The 17,285-nt window shown below is 36.5% G+C and overlaps 1 protein-coding gene and 1 pseudogene across 4 annotated transcripts in view; one reads left to right on the forward strand and one right to left on the reverse strand.

Annotated features, from left to right (window-relative positions):
- LOC149559148 (putative cyclic nucleotide-gated ion channel 5) overlaps nucleotides 1-17,285 on the forward strand; it is a 260,904-nt gene that overhangs the window by 130,948 nt on the left and 112,671 nt on the right. For all 4 annotated transcript variants that reach the window (XM_089833071.1, XM_089833072.1, XM_089833070.1 and 1 more), the window contains one exon: nucleotides 8,820-8,931. In XM_089833071.1, the coding sequence (XP_089689197.1) occupies nucleotides 8,820-8,931 (112 nt within the window). The remainder of the gene's footprint in view (nucleotides 1-8,819; nucleotides 8,932-17,285) is intronic.
- LOC149559150 (copper-transporting ATPase RAN1 pseudogene) lies at nucleotides 4,094-7,522 on the reverse strand (annotated as a pseudogene).

Consider the following 17,285-nt stretch of genomic DNA (forward strand, 5'->3'; position numbering starts at 1 on the left):
CTATAATATTCGTTTTCTATTCTATCTGGAATATGCAAATAGTCGGATAGTAATATTTAATGGGTAGTCAAACATCTATTATCAAAAAATAGAAGCGGACCGTCCAAGTATGCAGTATCGTAGAATTTGAATCTGTAGAGACATGTGATATTGGGCAAATCATAGAAACATTGGAATAGATGCAATACTATATCAAATCGATATCCTATCGATGCTGAAGAAATAAGGGATAAATCAGATTTAGACATGAAGTAATAGAAAATCATTATACAGAGGGAGATTTTATATTGTCTTTGATCTTGACAACACTGCTAGGTTGAGTAACAGAAGAAACAAGATATGGATGCATGAGTCCTAAGTAGTGAAGGCAGCATTATGTGGCAGCAGATATATGAGGCGAGTGATCAATAAACAATAAATAGAACATACAGGAAAAGTCTATAAACTTTCTTTATCTACCATTAATAATAGCTATCAACAGTAGGGGAGTTTTAATGTAATGTCGATAATAATTAATACATAGAGAGATTCTATTCATAACAGCAATCATACTTCTTTGTGTTGACAGATTGACTTCCATGCCAAGGGTAAAATATGGTGATTAAGTCACCAATAGGGAAGGAACCACTTACACCATCTGAGTCTGAACAATGATTAACTTGAGAGATTGACATTGACTTTCAAATATTTTTTAAAGCTGATATATGAACAAATTATCTCAAAGGAAATCTTAGGAGATTAAGAAACATTGGGGCCAGCATTGACAAGACATGATATTAACAAAAGAATGAAGATTCGGTTAAAAAAATCATTATGGTCAGAATTGGGGCTGAAATTTTATATCCCAAAAGCTATGGTTATGATATAAGAAAATTTATTTTGGCATAACTCTTCCTTGATTGAAGAGTCACGACTCTAAAAGAAGAAAGATATATTGACACTCACTATCATCCCAAGAGGAGAATTGAGGAGGAAAGCTTTATTATTAAAAAGATATAAAGATAGTAAAATAAAAAATGTAAGGAGTGCCTCAGATCTAGTCTTAAGAAATGATGTTCATGAACTTATATAACTATAGGAAAACAAACAGGAGAATCTTATCATCATATAGAAAAAACCCAATAGAAATATGAGAGATCTATCCAGAAATAAAGGAGAATCTTTATAGAGAGGAAGAATGAAATTCGATACTTCTTACAAGTCCGAGTAATACATGTTCAACACTTAGGGGAATATATACACAAAATCAATATATATTCTCGTTCTTATATATACAAGTAACAATGAATTTGTAACAACACCCAAATGACTCTTGCTGCTGAAAATAAGTTTCTTCAAAATTTCTAACACAATGCTGACATGTGCAAATAAACTTTCACAACGAGCTAAGTTAACCATCAAAATATGCTCAGACTTGCAATAAAGATATTACGTATTATTGCTGCACCGCTAATGGTTTTATTACAATGCTATGATTAGTACATCTCAATTGCTCATGACCAAGCAAAATGCTATTCAATATGCAACGACTTTTGAAGACAATGCCACTTGCAGCAGTACACAGCTTCAACCAGTTTGCAACCTATATAAGTAATCTCAGCAAAGACACTTTATTTATCTTCACAAAAAAAATTTAAACAAGGAACCTGATTTTGGATAAGCAGCTCCAAATCACAGCAGACTGAGAATGCACACATTTATTGATAATTCCCTCACACAGTAACTGTTGTTGGCAAGGAGGCACGCGAACACCATGCCTATCAAAATGATAGCAGACAATCCCAAGAAGATTGAATGGCAGAGAATTTACTGCCCAGAATAGGCACGCTGATCACCATTTGTTGCCGCCCAAAAATCAGTATTTAAGATGTCCCAATCTTCAGTAGCCAGTCACCCAGTTGTGCAGATGAACAGACACAGAAAATTGCAGGAATAACGTCCAGCCAAGGATATAATAAAACAGCCTGATAGGGCTTTCAACCCGTGATTAAATAATTCCAATTTGCAACATAAATCCTCACCCAACAATTGATATAATTGATCATGCAAGCCAATGATCTCAAACACTAAATTCTTCAGCACACAAAATCTTCCTAGCTACAGTAAATACCGTAATGAAAGATTCCAAACAATTTGCCAAATTACTGTACCTCGGCAGTGATTTCATATGATCTGAAGGAAAAAGAATTCACAATACTTCAACTGTGAATTACCCAACACTTTTCAGCTCCAAAACCTTATACCTCAGCAAGGGCATCAAAATTCAGAACCTCAGGAAAAGCCATAAAGGCAACAAAAGTAAATAAATTATCCAAGCATCCTTTTCTCAACAAATGGGCTTGTATTTATAACCTTTTGATGCTCTTTTAGTTGCCAAAATGTAACTTCACTCAAGAAGCTTTACCACACAACATTAATTAGAAGCTTCCATTAGATTCTTTCACTTGACTTGACTTAACTAATTAATAAATGACTCTTTCCAATGATAATTCAACTCTCAACTTAAGTGAAATTATAAAATTAAATTATAAGTTATTTAGAAGCCATTTAATAAATTAATAATAATTTGGCCACTAAAAATATAATAACTCCCAAAATACTCATCATTTAAATATGTCGTTTGAAATAGGAGTTGTACCTATTATTTATCCATGTGACCAAATGCACTTTTCAAAAATAGAAAGGGTCCATCTCAATCAACACCCAACTTACCACAAATAGTAAGTACACAAAACTAAGCCCAAATGAAGTCCAATTTGAACCAAATGAAGACCAACCTGTAGCTTACTAAATTGTGGAGAAGACAAAACCCTCCCAAGCCAAGCCATTGACTCAGAAGATCCTCTATCCATAATAATTAGACTACAAAGATCACAATAATAGGCCAATCCCTTAAACTTCGATGCTTGCAAAAACGGGGACATTACAGAATTAAATAAGACTTAATTGCCAATTAAAGAAATTGAGCTCAAAGTTTTGGACAAGGGATGTCTTTGCAATGAAAATTAAAGTGAATAGTCCTAAATGTAGCCTGTGTAAGATCAAGGACATTACAATTCTTGATTATATATTTACTCATAACATATAAAATTACAAACCTTATTTATATATACTATTTATATTCTTGTTTGAGATATTTGTTGGTAAACAAATTTGTCTTTTTTATTCCTTGTGATGATATGAATTTGAATGCTCGAATGCTGAACAACATCTGTGTACAACAGTTGAAAAGCCATCTTCTAATTACCAGCTTTTCTCTGAATTTATAGGTACAGCTCCCTATGTGGATGATTTTCAAAGAAATATGTTTTTGTTTCTACATCTAACTCGGGGTATCCTCTTAACTTGAGAGCAGAAGAGGCTAACCAAACTAAGTCTAACCAGAGCTTAATTCAGGCAAGAAAATACTTATTGATCTACAAACCAAGCTATGGAATCCACAAATCCTATGAATTCATAACTCAGCAACTATCTACAGAAATTTAAATGAAATGATTAGGAACTTCTCCTGAATCTTTTCCTGAATCTCACAAAGCACATCCTACTCTGATTAATTCATATCCTTATTACAAAAAGAACGAAACATCCTTCCTTTCTTCCTGCAATTTAGATTTAAAAGAAAGACGCATAGAAGCAACAGGCTAACTAAATGGAACAAAAATTATTGACATAAAACACTCTTTTATTGGCTTTGCAATATCAAGTCCTTTACACCAATAACTTGTCCACCCTTTTATTATCTTCTTCAATAGTATATATAGAATTTACAAACGTACAGCATTCATGGGAATACAAAGTGTTTCAACTTCCAGAATTCGAAAGGGCATGTGACAAGGGAAAAGGTGGTTTACCATATGTTCATTCTCAACATTGACAATTGTTGCAAATAATGGTTTAACAGTGATATTCTTGGCGTAAAATATCATAAACATTTATACATCTCTTAGTTTTTGGTTGCAGGCATATAAGGGAGAGCTGGGGACAAACTTATCATGAAGAGCTCTAAGTTTAACTAAGTCTATTTACCATATCTTACATGTTATAATCTGATCGGCATCAAAGTACTAAGTCCTAAACTCAAAGACCCATTCTATCAACTCTTTGGGATTAACCAACTAGTATTTTTGGTTTTAAGAGCTCGCATATCATTATCCTTGGGTGGCTCACTGGAAAAATGAAAATGATACGCATAGTTGACTACTGCTCTTGCTAATGGGTGCTCACTGCTTGCCTCTGCAGAAGCAACTATTCTCAGAAATTCTCCTAGTTCTATATTGGATAGAACTGTAGCAGCAGTAACAGAGGGCTTACCCTCTGTGAGGGTACCCGTTTTATCAAATATAAGACATCTTATTTTTTGTGCACATTCCAAAGCATCACCTCCTTTGATAAGAACTCCATTAGTAGCTTCAACTGTAATGTCCCCCACTTAGCCAGTTTGGAGGTATGTTGTCGTTAGCCCATTCTTGTATGGTCCCGAGGGGTAACCAGGACTTCAAAAGGGATCCTGAGGTTATTTGGCCTAGTCAAATTTAATTATAGGCCAAACGGAGTTCGTTTGTTGGGTTGTCAGGGAGACTTACTATTTTTAGTAAGCCAATAGGGGGATGCAGTGCCTTCAATTTTCAGTGACAGGATGAGATGCATTTTGTTGGGCTCTTTCTAATGAGCTATTATATGTGGGATTTTGAGTTTATTTGGTATATTATTTTAATGTTTGAAGTTACAACGGTAAAGTGACTATTTAAATTAAATATTATAATGTTTCATAAAGTCACTTTATAAAAATCAAGAGTCCCCCTTTTGAGTACATACATGGACTTTGTAAAAAGAAAAAAAGAAGTAATATTAAAAGTCATGTATTATCCCACATTGGCAAGATGAAAGCGTGGAGCAAGTGAGGAAGGGATTAAAAGGAAGAGGATAGCTCTCATTTATTCAGGCTTGGAAATATCAAAGAAATTGGAGAATTTTCTGGAGATTATATCTCAATAGTTTGAAAGACGAAATCCCTTCAAGCTGGAAATCTTGATGCGATTGAAAGATATGGTCTTGAGATTCAACATGGTAGCAGTCTGAAAAAAGAAGATTCGAAAAAGCAGCCCGAAAAAAGCGGAACCGAAAAAGCAGGCGGAAAAAGCAATCCGTAAAAGCAGTTCAAAAAGCGGAACCGAAAAAGCAGGTTGAAAAAGCAGGTACGAAAAAGCAGGCCGAAAAAGCTGTTTGAAAAAAGCAAAGAAGAAGGGGCAGCATAGAAGGAAATTATTTCAGCCTTCTACAACTAGGTTCTTTTGTTAGTATTGTTTTTAGGGTGATATAAGCTTTCAGCTGTAAGTGTGCATTATACCAGCATTATCATTTTGTAATCCATGTAAATGCCAAAGTCTTGGCAATATTTCATGAGCATTGTAACTTTCATTGCAATTAAGAAGATAATAGTTGCCGGTGTCATTTAAGCAATTTAATATCATTATTTATCAGCTAGTTAGTTTGCATACCAACTGTTTGTAAAAATGTCAGTTGGCTGTAGGTGTTCTTTTCTCATGCTTAAAATATATATATGCACTGAATATTGTCAAATTTAGTAGCACACTCATGTTAGGTCATTTGTGTTGTCCATTGTAGTCTTCTAGCACAAGATTTTCATTGATGCAAATTGTAAAAAGGTCATTTGAAGCTAGCTGAAATACTATATCAGTCATACGTACCTTGCATGTGAATTGTTTGATGAAATTCCTTGAGCTTTCATCAGCATTTTTGAGGGCAGATTTGAGGAGGGTTATTACACCAACACCGGTTGCCACCATAACAGCTGTTGGAGTAGCTAACCCCAAAGCGCATGGGCAGGCAATGACAAGCACAGAGATAGAAAACATCAGAGCAAAAACAAAATGATCAGTTCTGGGAGGTGGCCATTCTTCTGGATAAGTACCAAGAGCTCCAGCAAGATACCAGCTCAACCATGTCACAAATGCTAGTGTAACAACAACTGGAACAAAGACACTAGCAACATAATCAGCAAATTTTTGAATTAGTGCTTTAGCCATTTGAGCTGTCTCAACCAGATTGACAATCTGTGACAAGACAGTGTCTGAGCCTATTCTTGTAGCTTCAATGTGAAGAGCTCCATTTATGTTCATTGTGCTTCCTATGACTGTCTCCTACCTCCTTCGAAGCAGGGATAGACTCACCAGTAATCATGCTCTCATTGATATGGCTGGAACCCCATATTACAGTTCCATCAGATGGTACCTGTGACCCTGGATGCACTTTCAGTATATCACCTCGTTGAATCAATTGCGCATCAATCTCTCTTTCTCCAACAATCTTGCTATCTGAATCTTTAATTAGCAGCAAAGCAGTGGTTGGCGCAAGTTCTAAGAGCTTCTTGATTGCATCTGATGTTTTCCCTTTTGCAACAACTTCCAAATACTTTCCCAACAAAAAAAAAGTAATAAGCATAGCACTTGTTTCAAAGTAGGTTGCTGTCCAGTAGCCACTAACAGCACCATACAGGAGGGCACAGACAGAATAAAAGTAAGCAGCTGATGTGCCAAGTGCAACTAATACATCCATATTTGCTGAACCATTTCTTAGTGCTCTGTAGGCTGCAACATAAAATCGCTTGCCAATAACAAACTGAACAGGGGTTACTAGTGCCCATTTTAACCAATCTCCCATTAAAAAGGGACCACAACGTAGAAGTAGCAAACTATACATGAATGGTATATGAGGGCAGACCACTCCTATAAAAACAACAGGAACACTAAAAGATATGCTGAAAGTGAATAGCCGCAACATATGTGAGGATTCATTTATATGACTTGGAGAGTAAGCAGAGTAAGCGCCATTTAATATTACTTTAAAACGACCATTGCGTTCACTCTCAATGGCATCTACAATGGATCTCAAACCTATCACTTCTGGGTCGAAGAGAACATCTACTTTTGAAAGCATTAAGTCAACCACGAACATACTGACTTCTTTCAAGCTTCCAAGAATGCCTTCAACATATTTGGCATCATGTTCAGTAAACATACCAGCAATCCCAATTGATGATTTGTCTTGTTGCCCAGTATGAATTAGCTCTGCTTCAAACCCAGCATCTTCAATTGCTGTGATTATCACTTCCTTTTCTATTTGATTTGGATCATATTCAACCTCACCCAATGAAGTGGCCTCTTTAATGTCTTCTTCCTTGTCAAACTTGCAACAGTGCTTTGGTAGTTTGAACCAGGTGATTTTTCACGTGATAGATAGTAAGCCCTTGAACACCCATAACCTTAAGAACTCCCTTAGGTGTTGCCCTATCTGCACCACCAAGCTGAGCAATTGCCTCTGCGAATTGGTCATGCAATTCAGGTGTCCAGCGTAATCGTTGCTTTGCTGATGCACTACCTCCAGATGCAGCTGGACTACCAGTTGAACTAGAAGGAACCACTACTAGGCCTGCAGTCCGTTGCTCATGTGCATGGAGCCTTTGAGGAACAAGGGTAGACATAAACTTCTTTGCTTGAAACATGATGCGAGAGATTTAAAGAGACCGTGATTTAGAAATATTTAGCCATCCCACTGTAATCTTTAGAATGTCACATCTCCATTATACTCATAGTGAACCCTGTTAACTAATAAGTCACAATATAAATGCTGGCAGAGTTGTGGGGCCGAAACATACACAATTTCATTTGCTTCATCTCCAAAAGCAACTAAATACGATTCAATCTCTGACTGCCCCATATTCTGCTCTTTAAGTTAATATCAAATCAGAAAATGCAATGCTATCACCTTCTTGATATTGAGATAAACAGTATATCATCCCTAGGTGATCACTTTAGTTATTTTGGAAGACTCTTCTAAAGAATTGGAATTAATGCATAAGTTAATATTAAAATGTTTCTCCAAAGTCTAATTATTGCTTGAAATGCATTCCTTTGAAATACTTTATATATCTTGAGCCTGCAGATCATAATATCATGTGGAATGCAACTGGAATAATAACAATACATTTCATTCTAGTTCTGTAATTCTGGAGACTTCTTTAGCCTAAAGCAATCGGAAATATGAAATCCTTCAAGATGTTGTCCGAATAGATTCATGTGACTTTTGATCATCATTCTTCTTTAGAAGGAACATCAATAGGAGCACATTTTCCTTGCCTGGTTGGGAATTATAACCTACCCAATATGAAGAGAGTTTTAAAAACAACCCACCTGGCTTAGAGCAAGAAGGCAAGGGCAGGGAAACCCGACAAAGATAGCTTGTTCTAGGGAGGACTTAGACCTAGGCACAAATCAGACTAGACATGACTATGGCTTCAAAATCTTTCACTTTTAACAACATAGGTATGGGGTGAAAAGTGGGGCAACAATATTATATTATAATGTTTATTTCATTAATTTAGACCTTGTCTATACAAAACTGATTTGCAGTGATGTTTTTCCAATTATTCAATTATGTGGTTCTTAGAAGCTGGCTAAGAAAATATTACTCTAAGAGGTTACATATGCATTTTGTGCCAGGCATAAGTTTGTTTCAAGACGTTGCGTAATACTAACCTTATTAAGTTATTTTGTAATTATGTCCTCTTGATGAAGTTTCCTTGATTTGACTTTGTTGTTCCAAGATATTCCAAGTTGGGAATGATGTGCATATAAAATGAATGTATGATACTCTTTGGTTCTTATGAAACTTATATAGAATTGAAATTTATATGAACGAACTGAGTATTTCAGAAGTTCAATTTTTATGAAATGCCATGGATAAATATTTTATATTTTTGCTGTGCTATATTTTACCTTACTTTAAATTTGGCCTTGCAGCACTCTTTGCCAGGGTTTGTCACCCACCAGTTATTTTGGAGAAGAAATTTTCTCAATATCTATTGTAGTTCTTGGGTTAATATTAATGGCACTTCTTATCAGCAACATGCAGGTAACATTGTTAAATTAAGGATTGAACCGCTATGTTTGGAGTATTAGTTCAATTGCACTCTTCTATTTGGTTGAACATGATTGCTTTAAGTAATTAGAAATATGACAGTCAAATCAGGGTGGTTATTTAATAGTTATATAGGAGAAGTGAAAATTACTTATTGAGTTCTTCCAATAATTCTGTTTTTGATAATTTTATTAATAATATTAAATCTTGTGCATTTGTACAAGAGTTGTCTACGAAGATTTATTTTTCTATGTGTTTTCCCTAAGCTCTGTTTATATTGGCCGGTGGGAATGTATGATCATTTCTATTGTAGTCAGTAAAGAAACCATTGGTTGATGTTCTTATATTCTATGGTGACCCAGTTAGGATTTGTGTTGTGTTGTGTTGTCCTTGATTTTTACTTCACAAAATTGTGGCAGCCTTATGAAATTTTCTCATGGATTCGTAGGTGTATCCTCTATGTTTTGATGCATTAGTAAAGCATCACGAAGGCAATTCATCATCTTTGAATTGTGCTTTATGTAACTCTATTTGCGTGTTCCTTTTGAAAGTTTCTATCAAGTTGGATCCTCAAATGTTTGTAAATAAGAGTATTTCTTCTCTGTCTGCAAATGATTGATTTTTGTTAAACTTTCATTTCTTTTCTTTATTTTTCTTCTTGTTGTAAATAGTTTTGAGGCTTATTTTTGTCTTTTGATAATAGCTCTTGCAATTCCAATTGTTCCGAGCTAACTAAGGCCTTAAACGGAGTTGTCTTGCTCAGTTTATAATGGAAAAGATGTGGGTTTTTCAGGGTGACAACACATCTTGATTAAAAATCCCCCAAAGTGGGCTTTTTATCGACACCTACACAAAATAAATTTATCTTTAATATTTAAAGTGGATTTTGACATCCGTTTGAAAGTTTTAGCTCATTTTGAGTTGATTTGACCATAGTTTTTAATGTTTTATGAAAATTAGCCTTTTTACATCTATTTTCATGTTACTATATTCAAAACTATAGTTATTTATTAAATTAAATTACATGAGACATTTAAATTGCACAAAGGTGTTGGTTTTTATCATTAAGAGCATATATCAACATGTAAAACACTTATTAAAAAGCCGTTGCCAATAAAATATGTCCTAAATACATATAGGTGGACTTTTTATAGGTAATAACACATTTTTTTATATCACTAAAGTGCTTATAAGTGGGCAATCTGAACCCAAAAGAACATGTTATTGCACTTTAGAAGTCTATTAATGTGTTTATTGACTTGAGTTATGATTAAATTGCATATAGGTGGGGAATTTGAACCCAAAGGTACATGCTTTTCCATTTTAAAAATATGTCATTAGTTTCATTAACACTAGAAATTCTTAGAACTAGTGATTTTAAATGCAAAAGCATGTGCTTTTGTGTAGAAAAACCCTGTCATTACACACAACAAATGCATTTTTAAGGAAATCCTCATATGGGTGGCAAATTTAGAGGCAAAAGCATGTGTTTTTATCACCAAAAGTGCATCTTTACTTACCTTATGTAATATCCCCATTCCGATGATTGATTTTAATAATAATAAGAGAGTTAATAAAAGATTAAACAAATTAATAATAAATAAATTATATGTTTAATAAAAGAAAATTTAAATATATATATTTATTATTAAAATATTCACTAAATAAAATAGTAAACCATAATATAGTTTATTCATGAAAGAGTATAAAATAATACTATCAAATATATCTCTTATTATAAATTTAATATAAACATATTATCATTAATTAATACAATACATAAAAATGATAGTGTGATTATAGGGAATAGTCACAATGGTTGAGGAAATCTGAGTATTTATATCATGGGGGGAGATAAAATAACCAAGTTGGCGATTAAGGAGGAAATGAGTGTTTGGAAAGAAAGATACTGAGGAGTGGCAGACAAAGTCATTACGAGGAAAGACAACCATTCACTGTCAAGGGCTACTAAGAAGGTTATTGTACGCCAGCATATTTACACTATGCACAAACATTTGGAAAAAAAAAAAGAATATTACTTTGCTTCAAAGGTTGCATGAATGTATGTCCACTGTGATAGATCTACGAACAATTACTTGCACTCACTAACATCACAAACTTAGGAAGGAGAATCCATGTTAAACCTGGCAGATTCAGAGATGTATATTTGTACAAGAGCAAGTACGTTGAAGCAAGGAAAGAAAAGATCGGAGGCCAAAATCAATACATTAATTGGAGAAATTGAAGAGGATCAGACTCGAACGTTACCTTTATACAAAGGAGAACAACTATTAATTAGGAGACTCTAAACTCATTACAAAGAAATAGCGAATGAAGAAGAATATAGAAACTAATTGTATTGGCATCAGTTCTAAATGTCTACACTTAGATATCTGCTACGTAGGTTTGTAAATCAGATAGATGACTAAGATTAATTTAAATTAATTAGAGTGAGGGAGAAGAATACTATAATATACAAGTCAAAGAATAAGGAAATCGACTCATCATTTATCAACGTGAGACAATAGTAGTGATATATGCTAACTTGTATCCAAGTTATCCAAGGAAATGATGCCATAAACATCAGGAATAAGTTACGAATGAAATTGATCAGAAACGAATGAGATAAGATAAGATAAGATAATAGTATTAATGTCCAACAAAAGACCATCAAAGGTCTATGGGACTGGAAGGTAACAACCAGGAAGCTGAAAACAATAGGAGCACCAAACGGTGTCCGTAAAAAGAAAACAACTAAAGAACAGAAGAAGAAGAGAGATAAAACGAGACACAGAGAGAGATGCCAAGACAAAGATAAAGACTAGGAGTCCTTTCTTGGCGAGAATAAATCAGTCACAGAAGGATATGACTGTGAGTGCAAAGAAGCTCTAGTATGTCTCTGTGAACTTGTACAAGAGTGCCGCTGATATAAGAAACTGGTACGAGGTCTAACAGACCTGGAATGATCAAAAGAATTGGAAGAACTAGACTGCCCTTTCACACCATGCAAAGGAGATAAGGGTGTGAAAAAAGCAGTAATGAGCTGAGTCGAAGTATGCTAGTGAGGAAGAAGTGCCTGTAGAGTGCTATGATGGAGTAGAGTGGCCTCCTAAAGATAGAGAGCTAGACATCGTTGGTCACAGTAGCTGAAGAAGTCAGAAAGAGAAAAACAATCTCGAAACAGGCAATGAAATCTCCCTCTGATCTCATAGTAGATAGGGCAACGAAATGAGAGGGGAAAATGTATATGCAGTGTTTGGAATCACGAGTGAACATCGAGCAGACAAGATTAATAAGGCATTACGAAGAGGCATCAAGTCAAGGAGGTATCAAATGAAGAAGGTATCAAGTCAACTATTCTTCAAAAGACATGTCAACCAAACAAGGCACCATTGTAATATTGGAACACATGAATTCCATATACTCCAACGATAATAATACTTACATAGTTGGGTCTCAGCCTTGCTTGCACTCTAGTGAATAGAGTGTACAAATACAAGATCTTCAGTAATACCATCCAGAACATTATAGATTATGAAACAATATTTATATCAACAATCTACTCCTAGATTGGTTTTTGGAAAGCTACTAATTATCAAGTTCACTTCAACTTAATCTTATTAGAATTAATAGAGGTTTCAGAACACTAAGTGTGAGTATAATATTAAGTCATCTAGCAGATATCGAATTGTCTATCTTTGCAAAGATATTATACTTCAGGAAGAAGTCTTTTATAAATAATTTGGAGGAATCACTCGCAAATCCTATAAGCCCAGACGAGGGGACATTACACCTTATAACCGTTGGAGGCTTTGGGTGGTGATTTTTGGCTTGAAAAGTACACGATTTTCATTAATAAAACTAGGTCTTTACTTCCTTTACATGCATTTTTGGATGAGTGGAGATTTTGGGCTGCAAAATATGCATTTTGGAATGCGTATTTTATCAACCAAGCAAGAGTGGCCATTTTTGAGAGGAAAACATATGTTTTGGACATGTGAAAACCCACTTTTTTTGGGTGCTTTTAGGAAAAATGGGATTTTGCAGATAAGAATCACAAGATTCATCACCAAAACTCAATGCTTTTTTGCCTCCAATAGGGTTGTTTCTTCATCAAATCTCTCAAGGATCATTCTTGGCTCCTCAAAAGTGTAGGTTTGCAAGGATTTTTGTAAATTAATGATCAAATTTATTGTAATGACCCTCTCTTTTAAAGGCCACTGAAACCCTCAAACTGAACTTAGGAATTTTGTCAAACACTTGGCATGTAATGAATAATAACAGTAACAATATTCAAAATATGGCAATTTCAGATTTGATACTTTTAGAATATAATCGCAGAATTACAATATATATATATATATAAAGCCTTCGATATTTCAATTACAATGCAATAAATTCTGAAATTGTTTTATTACCAATTCTGGACTGATTATTACAATGACTGTATGACAGCAAATTTACCCAAAAATTGACATATATTTCAGAATGCAAGAACCTGGTTTGAAGAACTATGGAAGAACACCACGTTCTGATGCAAATCGTTGATGAAAACCTCCAACCGCACCCCCAAACTGTCCTTAATTTGCAGCTGCTGCCCAAACTAGCAGGGCCGTACCAGGCCGTACCTATACGGCTGCTAGATAAAAATAATACCAGGGTTTTGGGACCCTCAAATGCAAGGAAAATGGGCGCCTAGGGTTAGGTAGTAACCCTGTAAAACCATAAAAAATAACTCCAAGGGGTTGAGGAGATATGAGCAATTATGTGGTTCCGAACCCTGCTTTGCCAATTCTGAAAAATGCACCTATTCTGTCTTCAAACTCTTGTCAAATGCTTCTCCAATGATAGGGCAAATCTGAAATCCTTTTTCCAACCAAAACAAACCCTAACAACGAATTCTCAATAAGCTCCAATGAGATGGCTGAATACCAACTCCAATCATGCAACAATTCAGGTGATATTTCACACCCTCAAAGTCGCCAATCCAAGGGAGTGATTCGTTCCCAAAGACCGAATAATAATTTGCAGATCCAAAGTCTACAAATGTCTTCCCAATGAAGAAGTAGAAGAGTTCTCAAATCCAAGCATGTCCAAATGAGAGGCCCAGCCCTCTATTTATTCACTTTTCTAAGAAGTTGCTAGAACTTCTAGAAACATCCTTTATAAATTCTCATTATAATGCACTTTTTATAATAAAGTAATTTTATAAAATAAAAAGTGCAACTCAACTTAAAATTATAACATGTAGGCCCCAATATCACATAATGATAAAATATAACCTCTTAACACTTCTTCAAGAGCAAGATATGACCATCTGATCCGCAGAATTGACTCTCTTTCCACACCATTTGCCTACGAGAGTCTGGAATAGGCAAATCCATGATCAATGCCATGTCGAACTAAAGAGGGGACATTACAGTCCGCCCCTCCTGAAATTGCTTGGCCTCAAGCAATCTCAACGCCCGGTGTTGCAAAATAGCCTCCCCCTCCCAAGTAGCATCCTCAACAGGTAAATCTTTCCACTTAACCAAGTATTCTCTGATCACCCTTTTATGAAGTTGCTTTTCTCTGCTCTCCAGGATGGATTCTGGTACTAAAATCAATTTTCCCTCATCGTCTAAAGGAGGTAATACTGCAGAAGGCACCACATTTTGACCCAACGCCTTCTTGAGGCGTGACACATGAAACACATTGTGCACTCTGCTATCTGCGGGAAGCTCCAACTCATAAGCCACTTCACCAACTCACCTGATAATCCTGAATGGTCCATAATAGCGTGGCTTAAGTTTCTCTGCACCACTCTTCTTAAGAGTAGATTGCCTGTATGGCTGCAACATGAGGTAAACCATATCATCTACCTCAAAACTACGCTCAGTTCTCTTCTGGTCTGCATACTGCTTCTGCTGGTTCTGAGCTCTTGCAATATTGTCTTTGAGGGTAGCAACTATATCCTTACTCTCCTGTAATAATTCACCTGCACTGGGTACCCGGCTGTCGCTCAACAACAAATCCAAGAAACTAGGTGCTTCATAACCGTAAAGTGCCATGAAGGGTGTCATCTGTATAGTCATATGATATGTAGTATTGTAACAATACTCGCAGAGATATATCCATCTGACCCAAGCTCGCTGCTGAGCTGCCACATAATTCCTTAAATACCCTTCCACCCATTTGTTCACAATTTCTGTCTGACCATCAGTTTGTGGGTGATAGCTAGTGCTGGGTGTAAGCTCCGTGCCACATAACCGGAATACCTCCTGCCAAAAGTGACTCATGAAACGGCTATCCCTATCACTCACAATGTTCTGAGGCAAGCCGTGCAATCTGAAAACCTCCCGAAAGAAAACCTCTGCCACCTGAGCTGCTGAGTGTGTAGTGGTGATAGGAAAGAAATGAGCATATTTCGTTAATCTATCTACCACCACATAAATACAATCTCGTCCTTGTACTTTGGGCAAACCTGTGATAAAGTCCATGGAGATGCACTCCCACTTCCTGTCGGGAATCGGAAGTGGCTGTAGGAGCCCTGCCGGATAGCTGTGTTCTTGTTTGTTTTGCTGGCAAACAAGACACTCTCGAACATACTGCAAAACATCAGCTTTCAGCCCCTTCCAAGTGAACCGCTCTCGAACTGACTTGTAAGTCTTGAAGTACCCGGGATGGCCTGCTGTCGGTGAGTCGTGAAGTGCTCTCATAATCAGTTGCTTAACCTTCGATCCTGGGACTAGGTAAATCCTGTTCTTGTAAATGATCAAATCATCTACAAGTGTGTATCTGGTATCAATCACTGTTCCCTCTACTATATCGGAGGCCCATGTATCACTGGCATACTCTGCTATAATCAAGTGTCGCCAATCCTCTGTTATCTGAACCATAAGAGTGAGGTGTGGCCTTCGAGATAGAGCATCTGCAACAACATTCTGAGTTCCCTTGACATATGAGATGTCAAAATCATATGCCTGCAACTTACTTACCCACTTTTGTTGGCGATCATTCAGGTCCTGCAGTCCCAAGAAATGCCTCAGACTGTTATGATCAGTTTTAATACAAAACTTGCTACCCACAAGATATTGTCTGAATTTGGCCAAAGCATGCATGATGGCCAACATCTCCTTATCATATATACTGAATGAACGCTCAGGGCCTCTGAGCTTCCTGCTCTCATAAGCTATGGGGTGCTTATTCTGCATAAGTACAGCACCTACTCCCTCTCCAGATGCATCACATTGAAGCTCAAATGGCTTCGTGAAATCAGGTAATGCTAGAACTGGGCACGTAGTCATTATCTCCTTAAATCTCATAAAACAGTCCTGTGCCTTCTGAGTCCACACAAATTCCCCTTTTTTCAGTAAATCTGTCATGGGAGCTGCATGTCGTGAGTAGCTACTGACAAACCTGCGATAAAAACCACATAAACCAAGGAACCCCCTCAACTGTGTAAGGTTCTCTGGTGGAGGCCAATCAACAATAGCGCGAATCTTTTCAGGATCCATCCGCACTCCCTCTGCACTAATGATGTGTCCTAAATATAACAGCTCGGTCATCCCTAAGTCACATTTGGACTCCTTTGCATACAAGGACTCCTTCTGTAGAATGCTCAACACCGTCTCCAAATGCTCTAGATGCTCCTGCCATGATCGACTATAGATCAAAATGTCATCAAAAAACACTAGCATGAATTTCCTCAACTGATGGTGGAAAACTCTGTTCATAGTGGACTGGAAAGTGGCAGGTGCATTGGTCAGGCCGAAAGGGATGACTACAAACTCATAGTGCCCACAATGACATCTGAAAGCAGTTTTCTCAATATCCTGTTCACGGACTCTGATCTGGTGATATCCTGATCTCAAATCAATTTTCGTGAAATAACAGGCCCCATGCAATTCATCTATCAACTCATCAATGCGAGGAATAGGATACCTGTTCTTAATGGTTCTCTTATTTAATGCCCTGTAATCAATACACATCCGAAGCGTTCCATCCTTCTTTTTTACCAAAACAACAGAAGATGCAAAAGGTGACTTACTGGGTCGGATGTGCCCCATCGCTAGCAACTCCTCAATGGTCCTTTCGATCTCATCCTTGAGTCGCTTTGGATGTCGATATGGTGTGATCATGATAGGTTTAGCACCTTCCTCCAGCTCAATAATATGCTCAATGCCTCTGTCCGGTGGCTTGCTTGATGGAATCTCACTGAATACCTTTTTGTACTTAATCCTCAACTTCTGAATATCAGGATGATATTCCGCCTTATGTTGCTCCTCCTGTGTAGGCATCAAAGTACAAACTGCTGCCCACTCTATATCATTATGCCTAGTTAATCTCTCCAGCCGCCTAAATGAGAT

This window comes from Cupressus sempervirens, chromosome 5, assembly GCF_028749045.1.
Source record: "Cupressus sempervirens isolate cs-2001-9-10 chromosome 5, ASM2874904v1, whole genome shotgun sequence".
NCBI classification, from domain to species: Eukaryota; Viridiplantae; Streptophyta; class Pinopsida; order Cupressales; family Cupressaceae; genus Cupressus; species Cupressus sempervirens.